At 50.7% G+C, this 12,886-nt stretch overlaps 1 protein-coding gene across 13 annotated transcripts in view; it reads right to left on the bottom strand.

Moving 5' to 3' along the window:
* WDR27 (WD repeat domain 27) overlaps positions 1-12,886 on the bottom strand; it is a 237,330-nt gene that overhangs the window by 184,751 nt on the left and 39,693 nt on the right. For 11 of the 13 annotated variants that reach the window (XM_055114369.2, XM_063605555.1, XM_055114363.2 and 8 more), the window contains 6 exons: positions 12,333-12,453; positions 10,821-10,924; positions 9,611-9,678; positions 9,246-9,367; positions 8,436-8,518; positions 2,072-2,150 (listed from right to left, as the gene is read on the bottom strand). In XM_055114369.2, coding sequence (XP_054970344.2) covers positions 2,072-2,150; positions 8,436-8,518; positions 9,246-9,367; positions 9,611-9,678; positions 10,821-10,924; positions 12,333-12,453 — 577 coding nt within the window. Of the gene's footprint in view, positions 1-2,071; positions 2,151-7,919; positions 8,207-8,435; positions 8,519-9,245; positions 9,368-9,610; positions 9,679-10,820; positions 10,925-12,332; positions 12,454-12,886 lie in introns of those variants that run through there. The other 2 variants (XM_024929340.4, XM_057302657.2) reach the window with 1 other exon arrangement.

Consider the following 12,886-nt stretch of genomic DNA (forward strand, 5'->3'; position numbering starts at 1 on the left):
CCTCCATCAATTGAGCCACTCATCCATATCTCATCTCTCATCCCTCCATCCCCCCTCCATCCATTCACCCATACAACCATCCCTCATCTCTCCATCCCTCCATCCCCTTCATCCAGCCACCCATGCAGCCATCCCTCACCTCTGCATCCCTCCATCCCCCACCATCCATGCACCCATGCATTCATCTCTCATCCCTCCATCCCTCCATTCCCCCTCCATCCATCCACCCACACATCCATCCCTCATCTCCCCATCCCTCCATCACCTCCATCTACTCATCCATCTCTCATCTCTGCATCCCTCCTTCCCCTCCATCCATCCACTCACTCATCCATCTCTCAACTTCGCCCCTCTCCATCCCTCCATCCACCCCTCTACTTATCCATCTCTCATCTCTCCATCCCTCCATCTCCCACCATCCATGCACCAACTCATCCATCCCTCATCTCTGCATCCCCCCATCCCCTCCATCCACCCACCCACTCATCCATCCATCTCTGCATCCCTCCATCCCCTCCATCCACCCACCCACTCATCCATCCCTCATCTCTGCATCCCTCCATCCCCTCCATCTGTCCACCCACTCATCCATCCCTCCATCCCTTCATCTATCCACCCACTCATCCATCCCTCGTCTCTCCATCCCTCCATCCCCCTCCATCTACCTACTCATCCATCTCTCATCCCTCCATTCCTTCATCCCCTCCATCCATGCACCCATTCATCCATTGCTCATCTCCCCATCCCTCCATCCCCTCCATCCATGCTCCCACTCATCCATCTCTTATCCCTCCATCCCCACCATCCATCCACCAACTCATCCATCTCTCACCTCTGCACCGCTCCATCCCCTCCATCCACCCACCCGCTCACCCATCTCTCATCCCTCCATCCCTCCATCCCCACCATCCATCCACTTATTCATCTCTCATCTCTCCATCCCTCCACCCCACCATCCATGCACACACGCATCCATCTCTCATCCCTCCATCCCCTTCTGTCCATCTCTCCATCCATCCATCCCTCCAAAAGTGCCTTATGAGAGGGTCCAGGGTGCTGAGTGCTGTCCCAGGCACAGGGGTTTAAAGAACAGATAATAAGACACAGTCACCATTGTTCAAGCCAGAGAACAAGCAGAGGAGGGAAGAGCTTAGAGGGCTGGAAGATGTGTTTACACAGAGTGGCCTGGGATTTCTGCCTGGAGCACAGCAGTACCACTGGGAGGGGTGGGAGTTGGGGTGTGGCCAGGGGCACAGAAGAGCTTGGAGGGTTGGAGGCTGTCTTTACACAGAGTGGCCTGGGATTTCTGCCTGGAGCACAGCAGTGCCAGGGGGTGGGGTGGGAGTGGGGGAGTGGCCAGGGGCACATGAAGACGGGAGCTTGGTAGAGGTGAGTGCCAACCAGGGAGACAAGCGTGTGCGCTGCGGACAGGGACTCAAGGTAACAGAGCCATTTTGGCCGCTATGTTAAGAGACATAAAAAGTCAAGAGGTGAGGTAGGAGGCGGGGGATATGTCTGCATTTTCTTCAGAAAAGTCACATTTGCCTTTGAGGAGTGGGCTCCTGAAGGTTTAGGGAATCTCAAGGCCTCCCCGTGGTTTCTCAGCTGCTTCGTATCTCCTTGCCTTTGAGCAGTCTTGCTAACTCAGGGACTCAGGGCCTAAATGCACTCTGTTATCGTGCTCTGATGTTACAGCAGAGCTGTGTTCTAAGAAGAGCACTGTGTCCGGCCTTCATGGGCCACGTTTGTTTACAGCATCGTCATGCTCTCCCAGCCCCACACCCCACCAGCTTCCCCTCACCTCCCGGGACCACCACGTTATCAGAAAAGGACTCGGAGGACTGCTCTGAGGCCCAGCACATGGTGAATGCTCAGGAAACGTTTGCTGCTGCAACTGCTGCTAACTGGCATGCTGGGGTCCAACCCACCACATTTTAACTTCTGTTTCTATTGCTATGTCCTCTCTCCATACTGTGGCCCTCGGGGATGTATGTGTGTCCCTATTTGTGTTAAAATCCCGCATCTGTGACGCAGGTGCATTTCTGTCTCTCACTGACATGAGTTCACTCACTGTGGTGCTGACGCATAACCAGACGACCTAACTTTACTATGGAAAACCAGGCGTTGGTCCTTCACGACGTTCCGTGCAGCTGTGGAAAGGCAATTTTAAAGGAGAAACAAACACTTAAAATTAGCATCTCATGATGGACATGAGAAGAACAGAGTCTCTTCAAAACAGAAACATTCACACAAACAGAATGAATTTCTGACCATAAATTTAAGAGGTTTCATATCTGAAGTCACACCAACCATCATCAGCAAAAGATTAAATCAAGGGATTAAAAGGATAAGAAAATAGCCCAAGTTGGTTGTTTTGTTGTTGTTGTTGTTTTTTTGTTGTTGTTGTTGAGACGGAGTCTCGCTCTATCGCTAAGGCTGGACTGCAGTGGTGCAAGCTCGGCTCACTGCAACCTCCACCTCCCATGTTCAAGTAATTCTCCTGCCTCAGCCTCCTGAGTAGCTGGGATTACAGGCACACGCCACCACGCCTGGCTAATTTTTGTATTTTTAATAGAGAGGGGGTTTCACCATGTTGGTCAGGATGGTCTTGAACGCCTGACCTCGTGATCCACCCGCCGCAGCCTCCCAAAATGCTGGGATTACAGGCGTGAGCCACTATGCCCGGCCTAGCCTATTTTACATTTTGCATAGCACTACCAGTTGACAAAAACTCTGACATCACGTGAACTTACCACAAGGGTAAGTGTTGTAAGTAGGGGGAGGCAAATTTGGGGATTATAGCATTACTGTAAATGAAACATATCCATTAATTTTCCATGGGAATATTTTCTAAACTACACCCAAAACATCAACATGTTAAAATTTAATCACTTTCTTGCTACAGAAAAGTTATCTCTGTATTAAAACTATTTATATAATTGTTCTTACTGAAGGTTTTGTTCTAAACTCTAAATGCTATCGTTAGTTGCGAACCACAGTACATCACATACGCTAGTCTGAAACGAGATGACCCTTGTTGACAAAAAGTTTAAAAATTCCACTTTTAAGGAGTGATCTAAATGAAGCGTATGTAAGAAGAAAAGCTAAAGAAACAAACATGGTAAGTTTTAAAGGTGAAATCAGGAGACTCGTGTCTCCTTCACGACAGATCGTGTGCACAGATCTCACTTCCCAAATGCGCAGCCGTCCATGGCGGCAGACAAGACGAGCGGACCCCGTGGGTTGGACACGCTCGCCACTGAGGCACTGCTCGCCACTCAGCATGGAGCCCACTCTCACAGGGGAGTTTCTTTCCATGGAAACAGTCAGAACCTTGGAAAACCATCTGAACAGTCTAGTATGATTCCAACTATTAGCCGTTTTAATTAATATTGGTTAGTCAAGGTTTCCAAAAATTTTTTACTAGAAATGTACATATACATATAAATTCCTTTGTTATTAATTAAGCAAATGGTTCAAAAAGGCTTTTTTACATTGCACAACAATGTGAGGGTATGGAATGCCACTGAACCATACACCTAAAAATGGTTAAAATGGCAAGTTTTATTTTATACATATCTTATAATGAAAAAAGTAAATGAACAGAAAATGTCTTTTACAAGACTACAAAAATCAGTCTTTACCACATAAACAATGTGCAAGACCATATTATTTACCTAATAAACACTTTCAATTCTTCATTAGCATCATTACTACATAGGACTTTTTCAATTTTTTGAGGGTACTGCTATTTAAAAAGTGAATGCTAACTTTCATTATCTGGGTAACACACTGGTTAGGTATTCAGATGGCCTCTCCCACAGAGAAAAGCCACAAAAGCCAGAAGAAATATATGCTTCATTTTGTAAAAAGGGGAAAGAAAATGAGGACAAGATATTGAAACTGAGGTGAGCTGTGGATGGCGGCACCTCCAGCCACACAGGCTGAGGATTTGTGTGGCCTCAGGGAGGTGAGGGCAGAAAGGCCAAGTCCCTGGCCACTATGCGAGCTTCACCTTCTCCGACTGGCCCAGGAAGCCTGTGCCGTGATGGTCTGTACTGGTCCCAGGCTGCTGGCCCTGCAGTCAGAGTGACCTTGACAAGTGGCTTAAAAGGCCGGAAGCTGTGGATTTGTGCACCCAAACCCCTAGAAAGCAACGCAAATCTCCTTTGAGAGAACACAGTGCACTTCATTCAGTTCCAAAAAACAAATACAAAAACAAACAAAACAGAAACAAACAAAAAACTAAAGGCCCACTTCTCTAATGAAAATTGATGCAAAACTCCTCAATAAAAGATTAGCAAACCAAATTCAACAACACAACAAAAAGAGTATACATCATGGGATTTATCCCTGACATACAAGGCTGGTTTTATACTCAAAATCAATCATATACCTAATTTAAAATTTTACACCAACCATTCAGGTATAGAAACAGAGAAAGCTCTCCCTAGCTCATTCTGTGGAGCTGGCACACCAAAACCAAACTCAGAAAGTTCCTGAGAAATCAATCACGCAAGAACATGAATCCAAAAGATCCTGTACAAAATAATAGCGAAGAGATAATAAATGCAAATTAGGCTTATGACAGTAAAGCGTAGCTGATTAAACACAAGCAATAACCACCTCATGTTTAACCAGGAAAACGCAAACGAAATCATAAGACACCTCTGTATCGTCACTGGTTGCCAGACGGCTCAGGAGGGTCTCCAAAGGCTGGTGAGACCCCACTCCCAGCCGGTTTCCAGGTTCTTGGCACCTTCAGAGCAAGAATTTAGATGCGAAAAGCAGCAGCTTTTGCTGCAAAACGAAAGCACACGCCTAAGTGAGAAGCCAGGCGAGCTCAGGAGGAGGCACGCACAGGAGGCGGCGGCGCGCACAGGAGGAGACGCGCGCAGGGTTAGGCGGCGCGCACAGGAGGAGGCGCGCACAGGGTTAGGCGGCGCGCACAACAGGAGGCGCGTTCAGGAGACGGAGGCGCGCTCAGGAGGAGGAGGGGCGCTCAGAAGGAGGAGGCTCGCTCAGGAGAAGGAGCCCCGTTCAGAAGGAAGCGCGCACAGAGGAGTTTGTGTTCATTTTGCGGGTGTTTCTTCAGTGACAGTGCGGGATCATCATCAGGTATTCTGGGAAAGGAGGGGATTTTTAGGTAACCCCCAACACAGCCTCGTTGCCTCTTACTCGGGTTTTCCCGGGAGAACAGAGGACACATCACGCTGGTGGGTTCGCCTTCTCTCTCCCTCGCTTTGGGTTTTCTGCCGTCCTGTGGTTACTTTGCCACGTTCCTGTCTTTGCTGTTGCCTGGGTTTTCCGTCCTCCTGTGACCACCCAGTGCTATTCTTGTCTCACACTGGGTAAGCAGAAATTCCAGCGTCCAGCGACATGCAGCCATGGCAAGAGCTCGGGGCAGGAGAGGCGGCGTGTGCTGCTGGAGTAGCCTCTGGCCAACCACCTGGGAAGACCCTTGCCATCGTCTGCCATCGACCTGCCATGTGGGGAACCCCGAGCCCAGCAGGTGCCCGCACAGAAGATCAGGGCAGCCCTCCCGGCTCCAGGGTACAGCAGGGTGCTGCAAAGACTGCTCACAACAACAGCCTGGGACAAGCCAAACGTCTGTTAATACTGAATAAATCGTGGGTACATAAACCGCAGTATATCCAGACAACAGAACGCTGTATAGCAACTGAAGCAAATCTCACAGACACGAAGTGAAAAAGACAAATCAGAAAAGAACGCACTTAAGAAAGAATATTACTCTACATATAAACAGCCCCCAGATTAGACATATGAGAAGATTCATTGTGATGAAAGACTTCTCGGTGCCTCTTTGCCAGCTGGAGACCCCCGAGGCTGGCGATGCCCCTGCCTGGCCTGACAACTGAAGGGTGAGCAGGGCAGAGTTTTTTTTGTTTTTATTTTTTGAGACGGAGTCTCGCCCTGTTGCCCAGGCTAGAGTGCAATGGCACGATCTCAGCTCACTGCAACCTCCACCTCCTGGGTTCAACCGATTCTCCTGCCTCAGCCTCCTGAGTAGCTGGGACTACAGGCACCCGCCAACCACACCCAGCTAATTTTTCTTGTATTTTTAGTGGAGACGGGGTTTCAGTGTGTTAGCCAGGATGGTCTCAATCTCCTGACCTCGTGATCCGCCTGCCTCGGCCTCCCAAAGTGCTGCGATTACAGGCGTGAGCCACTGCACCCAGCTGGAGAGTTTTATTGAGTGACAGCTCTCAGCAGAGAGGGGACCCGGAGAGGGCAGCCCCCTACCCTCAGTCAGGTGGTTCCCCAGTGTGGCTGAGTTTGGGGCTTTTATGGACTCAGAATGGGGGAGTGCATGTTGATTGGTTTGTGACTATGCAAAAAAGGTTAAAAAAAAAAGGTACAACTCAAAGATGGGCACAGCAGTGTCAAAAACCAATTAGGGAGGAGTGGGAATATGTAAAATAGGTGAAGGGTGGGGGCCAATCAGAGGAAAGCACACCAAACAGGAAAAGAGGTTCTCAATCCCGTCTGTGGATTCATCCGAGACATGTGGTTTGGCTTTCAGATGCGAACCTGTCTTTGGTTTGGAGGTCGGGTTTCCCTGGGGAACTGCCTGTGTCCACCTGGAGGTTTATCTGACTTCTGCTGCTGTCAATTGTTAAGGATGAATGGTAGGAGGTGAGACTGACAGGGCCAAGAGAGACCAGGAGGGGTGGGGGGAAAGCATGTGAGGCGGCTTGTGGGGTCCAGGAAGATGAAGAGGTTCGGGGGGCTGAGAACGAGGAGTCCGGGAGGGATCACGTGAGGAGGCCTGGAGGGCCCAGGAGGAAGGAGCCAAGAAGGCCCAGGAGGGCCCAGGAGGAGGAGGCTGGGATGGCCCAGGAGGAGGGGACAGCTCCCAGCTCCGCATTAGGCCCGCAGCAGCCCAGGGGCATTCTCTTCTCAGCCATCTTCACACCCACCTGCTGTTGTCTTCTCTGCTATAGTGTCTTTTGCAATTTAAGATGCCTTTTCAATGGTGAATAATTAGCACCTCCTTACAAGGCAGAAGTTCCATGACTTAATGAGAAGGAAGGAGGTCAGAGGCCACTCCCAGCCGAGGAGTCAGCTTGGCCCAGAGGCTGCAATGCTGGCTGAGCCTGGCCGCTACCCCCAGGCCTTCATTCTCACAATTTCTCAGAACTGTCCCCATGGTGATGGGACGGCAGCAGAGCATAAACCGGCAGGAGACGGGCAGTTCACACCGACAGTGGGTCTTTCATGGAAACAGGGCGGAGGAATGGGGGACCTGCTGGAAACCCCCAGCAGCAGGGACCGCCATGGCAGGACGAACAAGCAAACAGCTCCAGCCCCAGGCTCAGCTCTGAGTCCCCGCCTTCCACCTGAAAGCTCTCCCCGATCTGCAAGGCGGGTCAGAACCACACAGTCAGTGAGACCCAGGAATGGCACAGAAGGTGTTCGAGGCCTGATTTCAAAGAGTCTGGTAGGGAAGGGAGAGGCCAGAAGTCCCCGAAGTCAAGCTCAAGGGCTGCGTGGGAGCATGAAGGACACAGCCCATGTCTGAGGACGGACTGACGCAGGAACCCTAGCCCAGCCTAGCCGAGCCCGGCCCGGGGAGAGGCCCAAGGTTGGGGTCGTCAGGTCGCTGGCCGGGGAGATGGCCCTTCTGGGAGGTGAGGCCCAGCAGTCAGGCAGCTACCAGGCAGAAGGTGAAAGGCGGTTGCGGGAATGCCTCCGTTTTTCAAATGAGGTCCAGTAGGTTTCACAAGACCAATTAAAGGGTGAGACTGGTCACTGAAGGGAAAAAAGAATTATCAGTGAGCCTTGAAAGAAATGGAACATAATGACGTTTACCATCTTAAAGTGAAAGTTAATTTATACATATTTGAAAGATGCAACATGTGGATTTGTTTGGCTGCTGCTCAGACCAATAGGAAATATTGTCGAGGCAATCAAGAATAATTTATTATGGCCTTGCTAATACAAGGTTCCAAAAAATGACTGGTTTTGATATAACGTCATGGTGGCTAGGTAAAAACATACATGTTCCAGAAATGCACACTCAAGTGTGCAGGAGTACAATCACACGCTCGGGGTCTGCTTTCAAATTCCTCAGCAGAGAAAAAAGGGGAAAAAATGTTCTCACAATCAATAATTGTTGAAGGTCCACTCTGCACCCCCACTGCAACGGGCACCAGAGGAACAGCGGTCAGTCTTGGGCACGTTGCTGAATCCCATGAGTGATGGCCAGTTCAGGAGGCGAAGCACCCAGCAAGTTCCCCACCACAGCGGACATGGAACACGCACGAGAGGCAGAGACATGAAGGACAGAAGGATGGAAGGAAGTACGGAATGCGTATTTTAACATAAGAATTCGCAAAGCAATGCAGCAGCCCTAACCGCAATGAGAACGCATCAGCCTTGTATTCTTAGATCTCACAGCACCCTGTACTGACCACATCGCTGTTCACTAGCAGCCTTGGTACTCTTCTCCTTGGCAATTCCCAGATACAGCGGAGAGGTCGGTAGGACACAGGAGCTGAAACAGAAACAAGCCCCATGAAACTAGGAGCGCAAACGACGATACGATGGAAATGCCTCAGTGACACACACTTTAAAGACAGCTCCAAATGACTAATTCATGCAGCTATGGACATAACAGTATCTGAAAACGAAAACTGTCAAGTGTATTCTTATCCTTGTAGGAAAAAAATATTCTTAATAAAAGTGCTGTTTTATAATGTACATTCTATTATGAAATAGTGTTTCAATTAAAATAATCAACTATTTCGTTTTCAACAAGATAGAAGCAACAGCACGAAAAACTTTCTTCCAAACAGCGTTGGCAGAGCTCCGAGTTTTCTTTCTTTCTTTTTTTTTTGAGATGGAGTCTCGCTCTGTCACCCAGGCTGGAGTGCAGTGGCGTGATCTCAGCTCACTGCAAGCTCCGCCTCCCAGGTTCCTGCCATTCTTCTGCCTCAGCCTCCCGACTAGCTGGGACTACAGGCGCCTGCCACCATGCCTGGCTAACTGTTTTTTTGTATTTTTTAGTAGAGATGGGGTTTCACCATGTTAGCCAGGATGGTCTCGATCTCCTGACCTCATGATCCACCCGCCTCGGCCTCCCAAAGTGCTGGGATTATAGGCGTGAGCCACCGCGCCCAGCCAGAGCTCAGAGTTTTCTAATCTTTATTTCTGAACATAGAAATCCAGATGGCACTTATTGGTGAACACACACACACACTCCACACTTGAGGACACTCTACCTGGCTGGCACCGAGAGGCTCTGCCCCATGCTGGGGCACTGCTGAGCCGTGACCAGCGCGGCCGGGTTGATCTCCAACACGGCAATCTTCCCGCCAAAGAGGGAGGCCAGCAAGCACAGCACCTGCAGGGACGGGGTTTCAACATCGTTAGCGACACCACCCAGTAAAAGCAGACGAAACGTGCATCCGCACACGTATCCTAACAGCTGCTTCATTCTCATAGCAGCGACATCGCCCTGTCACTCCTAAAACGTTTTCACACACAAAATCCCGTTTACTCAGCCAGTCGTTACAGGATCACTCTGAAGAAAGAAGAAATCAGAGGCACGTCTCATAGACAGCGAGGGCCGCGTCTCAGGACTGACCTTTTGATCCGCAGTGCGGTTCCTCAGGGCACACGATCCGGCCAGCAGGATGCTGAGGCTCTGGAAATCTTCAGTTCAGCGAAGACCAGGAAGAACATGATGGGGAGGGAGGTAGCACATACACACGGAGTCACTGCCCAGAGCCCACCACACACAGCCCAGAGCCCACCACACAGTCCACGCCCCGCCACACACATTGCAGGCTGTGCACCACATCCTCATACATACAAGGCCCCAGGCCGCACACACACCAGCGCACACACCACACACACACCAGGCCCTGAGCGTCACACATGCCAGGCTCCGCTCTGCGGCTGGGATGTGACTTGGACTGAGACCTGCAGCTCAGCCTCCTGGAGAAGCCACATGTCCAGCACCAGATCAGAAAGGAAATGTGTAATTAGAGCTGTGACCATTTGGGGGAAGGAAAGGCTGAGTTTTCAAGGAGAAGCTGCGCCTGGCTGAGCTGGGGAGGGGCAGGGATGGGCGGCTGAAGGGAAGGGGGTGCGTGAAGACACAGACGGATCCCACAGTCCGACAGAGGTCTGAGCGTTCAGGGCTAGAAAGGAGGCACAGAGAGGAGCAGTGCCTGGGAGGCCGCCGAGGAGGCCCTGCTGCAGCGGAGGAGAGGGACGGAATCCAGCCTGCTTTTCAGAAGTCGCCTGGGCTCCTGGGCAGAAAGAGTGCGGCTGGTGGCAGCCATGGAGTTAGGAGGGGTGGGGGGATGAGAAGGGGGTCTTGGGGGAGGGGGTGGGGGTGGAGGTGACTATTCCTACATTTCTGGGGCTGGCAGAAACTGGGGAAGGGAACCAGGGTTGGAGAGGAGTGCGCCTCGGCCACGTTTACGCTGTGCGAGCCTGGGGCTCTGGGAGGCTCTCTAGGGATGGTGGAGAATCCAGGGGCTTCCCAAGGGTGTTCCTGCAGGTGTTCCACGCTGCTCGGGCCCGGGCGGCCTGGAGTGCCAGGCGAGGGCCTGGCAGATGTAGGCAAGGAGTGGCTCCAGGGCTGAGTGCCCGAGGGTCCAGGAAGGGTCCTCGTCCTTCGGATCCAGCAGCACAGAGGTGCTCACGTTCTCAATGCTGAGTTGTGACTGAAGCATCTCACCCTCCGATTCACACGGCAAGGCCTTCTCCACAAACACTTACACTACCCCACATACCAGTCAAAGGAAAACATTACAGTTACATGGCGTTGAAATCAAAGATCTTACCCTTGTAATACAAAGCAGCTTCCACTTCCAGGTTTGCCAGGTTAAATACGAATAAGCCCACTGAGCTTCCGATCCACACACATCGGGTGTTCTCAGAAGAAAGACTGATTTAAGGAAAAAAGAAAATAATACACAATAATCTTATTCCTGAAGGTTGGGCCCCACGTGCGCCCCCTGGCCTGGCTGTGAGCTCTCCGCAGGAGTGGGGAGCGTGGGTATTGGGCCCCATGTGCGCCCCTTGGCCTGGCTGTGAGCTCTCCGCAGGAGTGGGGAGCGTGGGCCGGGGCAGGTTCTTGCCAGTGAGAACCACATCTGTGCCAAGCTGGCCACATCTGTGCCACCAACGCATTTGTGGTGATCCCCTGGGCACCTGCTAATGTCTGTGAAGATGCTCGCTCTGACCTCTGTGGTTTCTATTTTCTTCTAAGGTTACAGAAAAGGTCGGTGCCAGTGCCTGGGCCAAGGCCACTGCTCAGGTAGCCTCCGAGTGACTAGACTTGAAGGCCACACAAGCTGCCCACCTCTGTGAATAAAGAACCAACTCCAGGAGGAAAGTACCTGGCCCGAGGTGGCAGAGTTAATACCAATGCCAACGGGGTCTGTTAATACACTGAGAAGCCATCTCCAGGGAGGCTGGACATGGACTTGGCAGAGGCCCCCAGCTGGAACCTGCTTTCCAGACCTCCCCTCTCCAGCTCCGCCCCAGGCAGCACCCTGGGCTCCTCCTGGGCATCCACCAACACCAGTCCACGGTTCACCCAACGACCATCGTCAACAGAATGGGTCATGTGGCTCCGGCTTAGCTCTGAGGGCTCCCTCTGCTCGAGGTAAGACAGGGAAGCCTCAAAGTGCCTCAGGTCCATGCACCCACTGGGAGCACCGTGTCCAGCCTCCATGCCCACCCTGCTTCCTCTCTGTGGTTTGGACCAAGCAGGGAATATTCTGCTCCAGGGGCAGCTCCGCACAGAGACACAGACAAGCAATGGCCAAGGCCATTCAAAGCAAGGTTGCCCCCTAATCTCAAGCATTTTGGGGAGGAGAAGTAAACATAATTGTAATATATTCTTGAATCACAGTTAAACAGTACTTCCTTATGTTGCCAAATATGTAATAATATTTCTACTGAGCACAGAAATAAATAAAATTAGTCTGGGGTTAACTTTAAATGTGTAATGTACAGCACAGCGGTAGATGGGAAAGTCTAGGCCATTCCAATCACCATTTCCTCTTTCTAAAGCATAAGTTGTATCACAGAGGCAAAGATCTGCCTAGACTTTGGTAATAAACTTAAAAATCATCCAATTCCTTTTATTAAAGACACTTACGTATCATTGCCCAAGTTTACCAACTTTAAGATTTAAAACATGCAATCCCAAGAATGAGGTTACTAATAATCAGAGACCAAAATAATTTGGTTTTATCTCAGTCATTCTTAGAAAATGAAACTAATGTTCGTCTAAGGAATTTAAGAGGTTTCCTTTATGTGGCATAGGCAAAGTTTTTCATACTTACCATCCACATGCAGAATTTGGGATGAGTGAGAGATCGCAGGGTGCAAGTCTCAGTACAGGAAATGTTACTTCAACCTGCTCTCCTTTTCCCAGAGCACTTGTAGAGGGAAGCTGGCTTTCTTCTAGGGACAGAATTATTGACAATCTAAGAAGTGAACTTAAATGCATCCGTCAAGTTTAAAGGCTGAGGACTGCCACACAGAGATGCTGCAGTGAATGTGCACCGCGAAGTAAGATCACGTGTCAAGGAAAGCACTAAGGTAACACCCAGCATGACGCGCGTGCACCACGGAGTAACTCGGATCACGTGTCAAGGAAAGCACTAAGGTAACACCCAGCATGACGTGTGTGCACCGGGGAGTAAGTAAGATCACGTGCCAAGGAAAGCACTAAGGTAACACCCAGCATGACGCGCGTGCACCACGGAGTAACTCAGATCACGTGCCAAGGAAAGCACTAAGGTAACACCCAGCATAATGTGAGTGCACCGCGGAGTAAGATTACACGTCGAGAAAAGCACTAAGGTAACAGCCAGCATGACGCGCGTGCACCACG

This window comes from Pan paniscus, chromosome 5 (assembly GCF_029289425.2).
Source record: "Pan paniscus chromosome 5, NHGRI_mPanPan1-v2.0_pri, whole genome shotgun sequence".
NCBI classification, from domain to species: domain Eukaryota; kingdom Metazoa; phylum Chordata; class Mammalia; order Primates; family Hominidae; genus Pan; species Pan paniscus.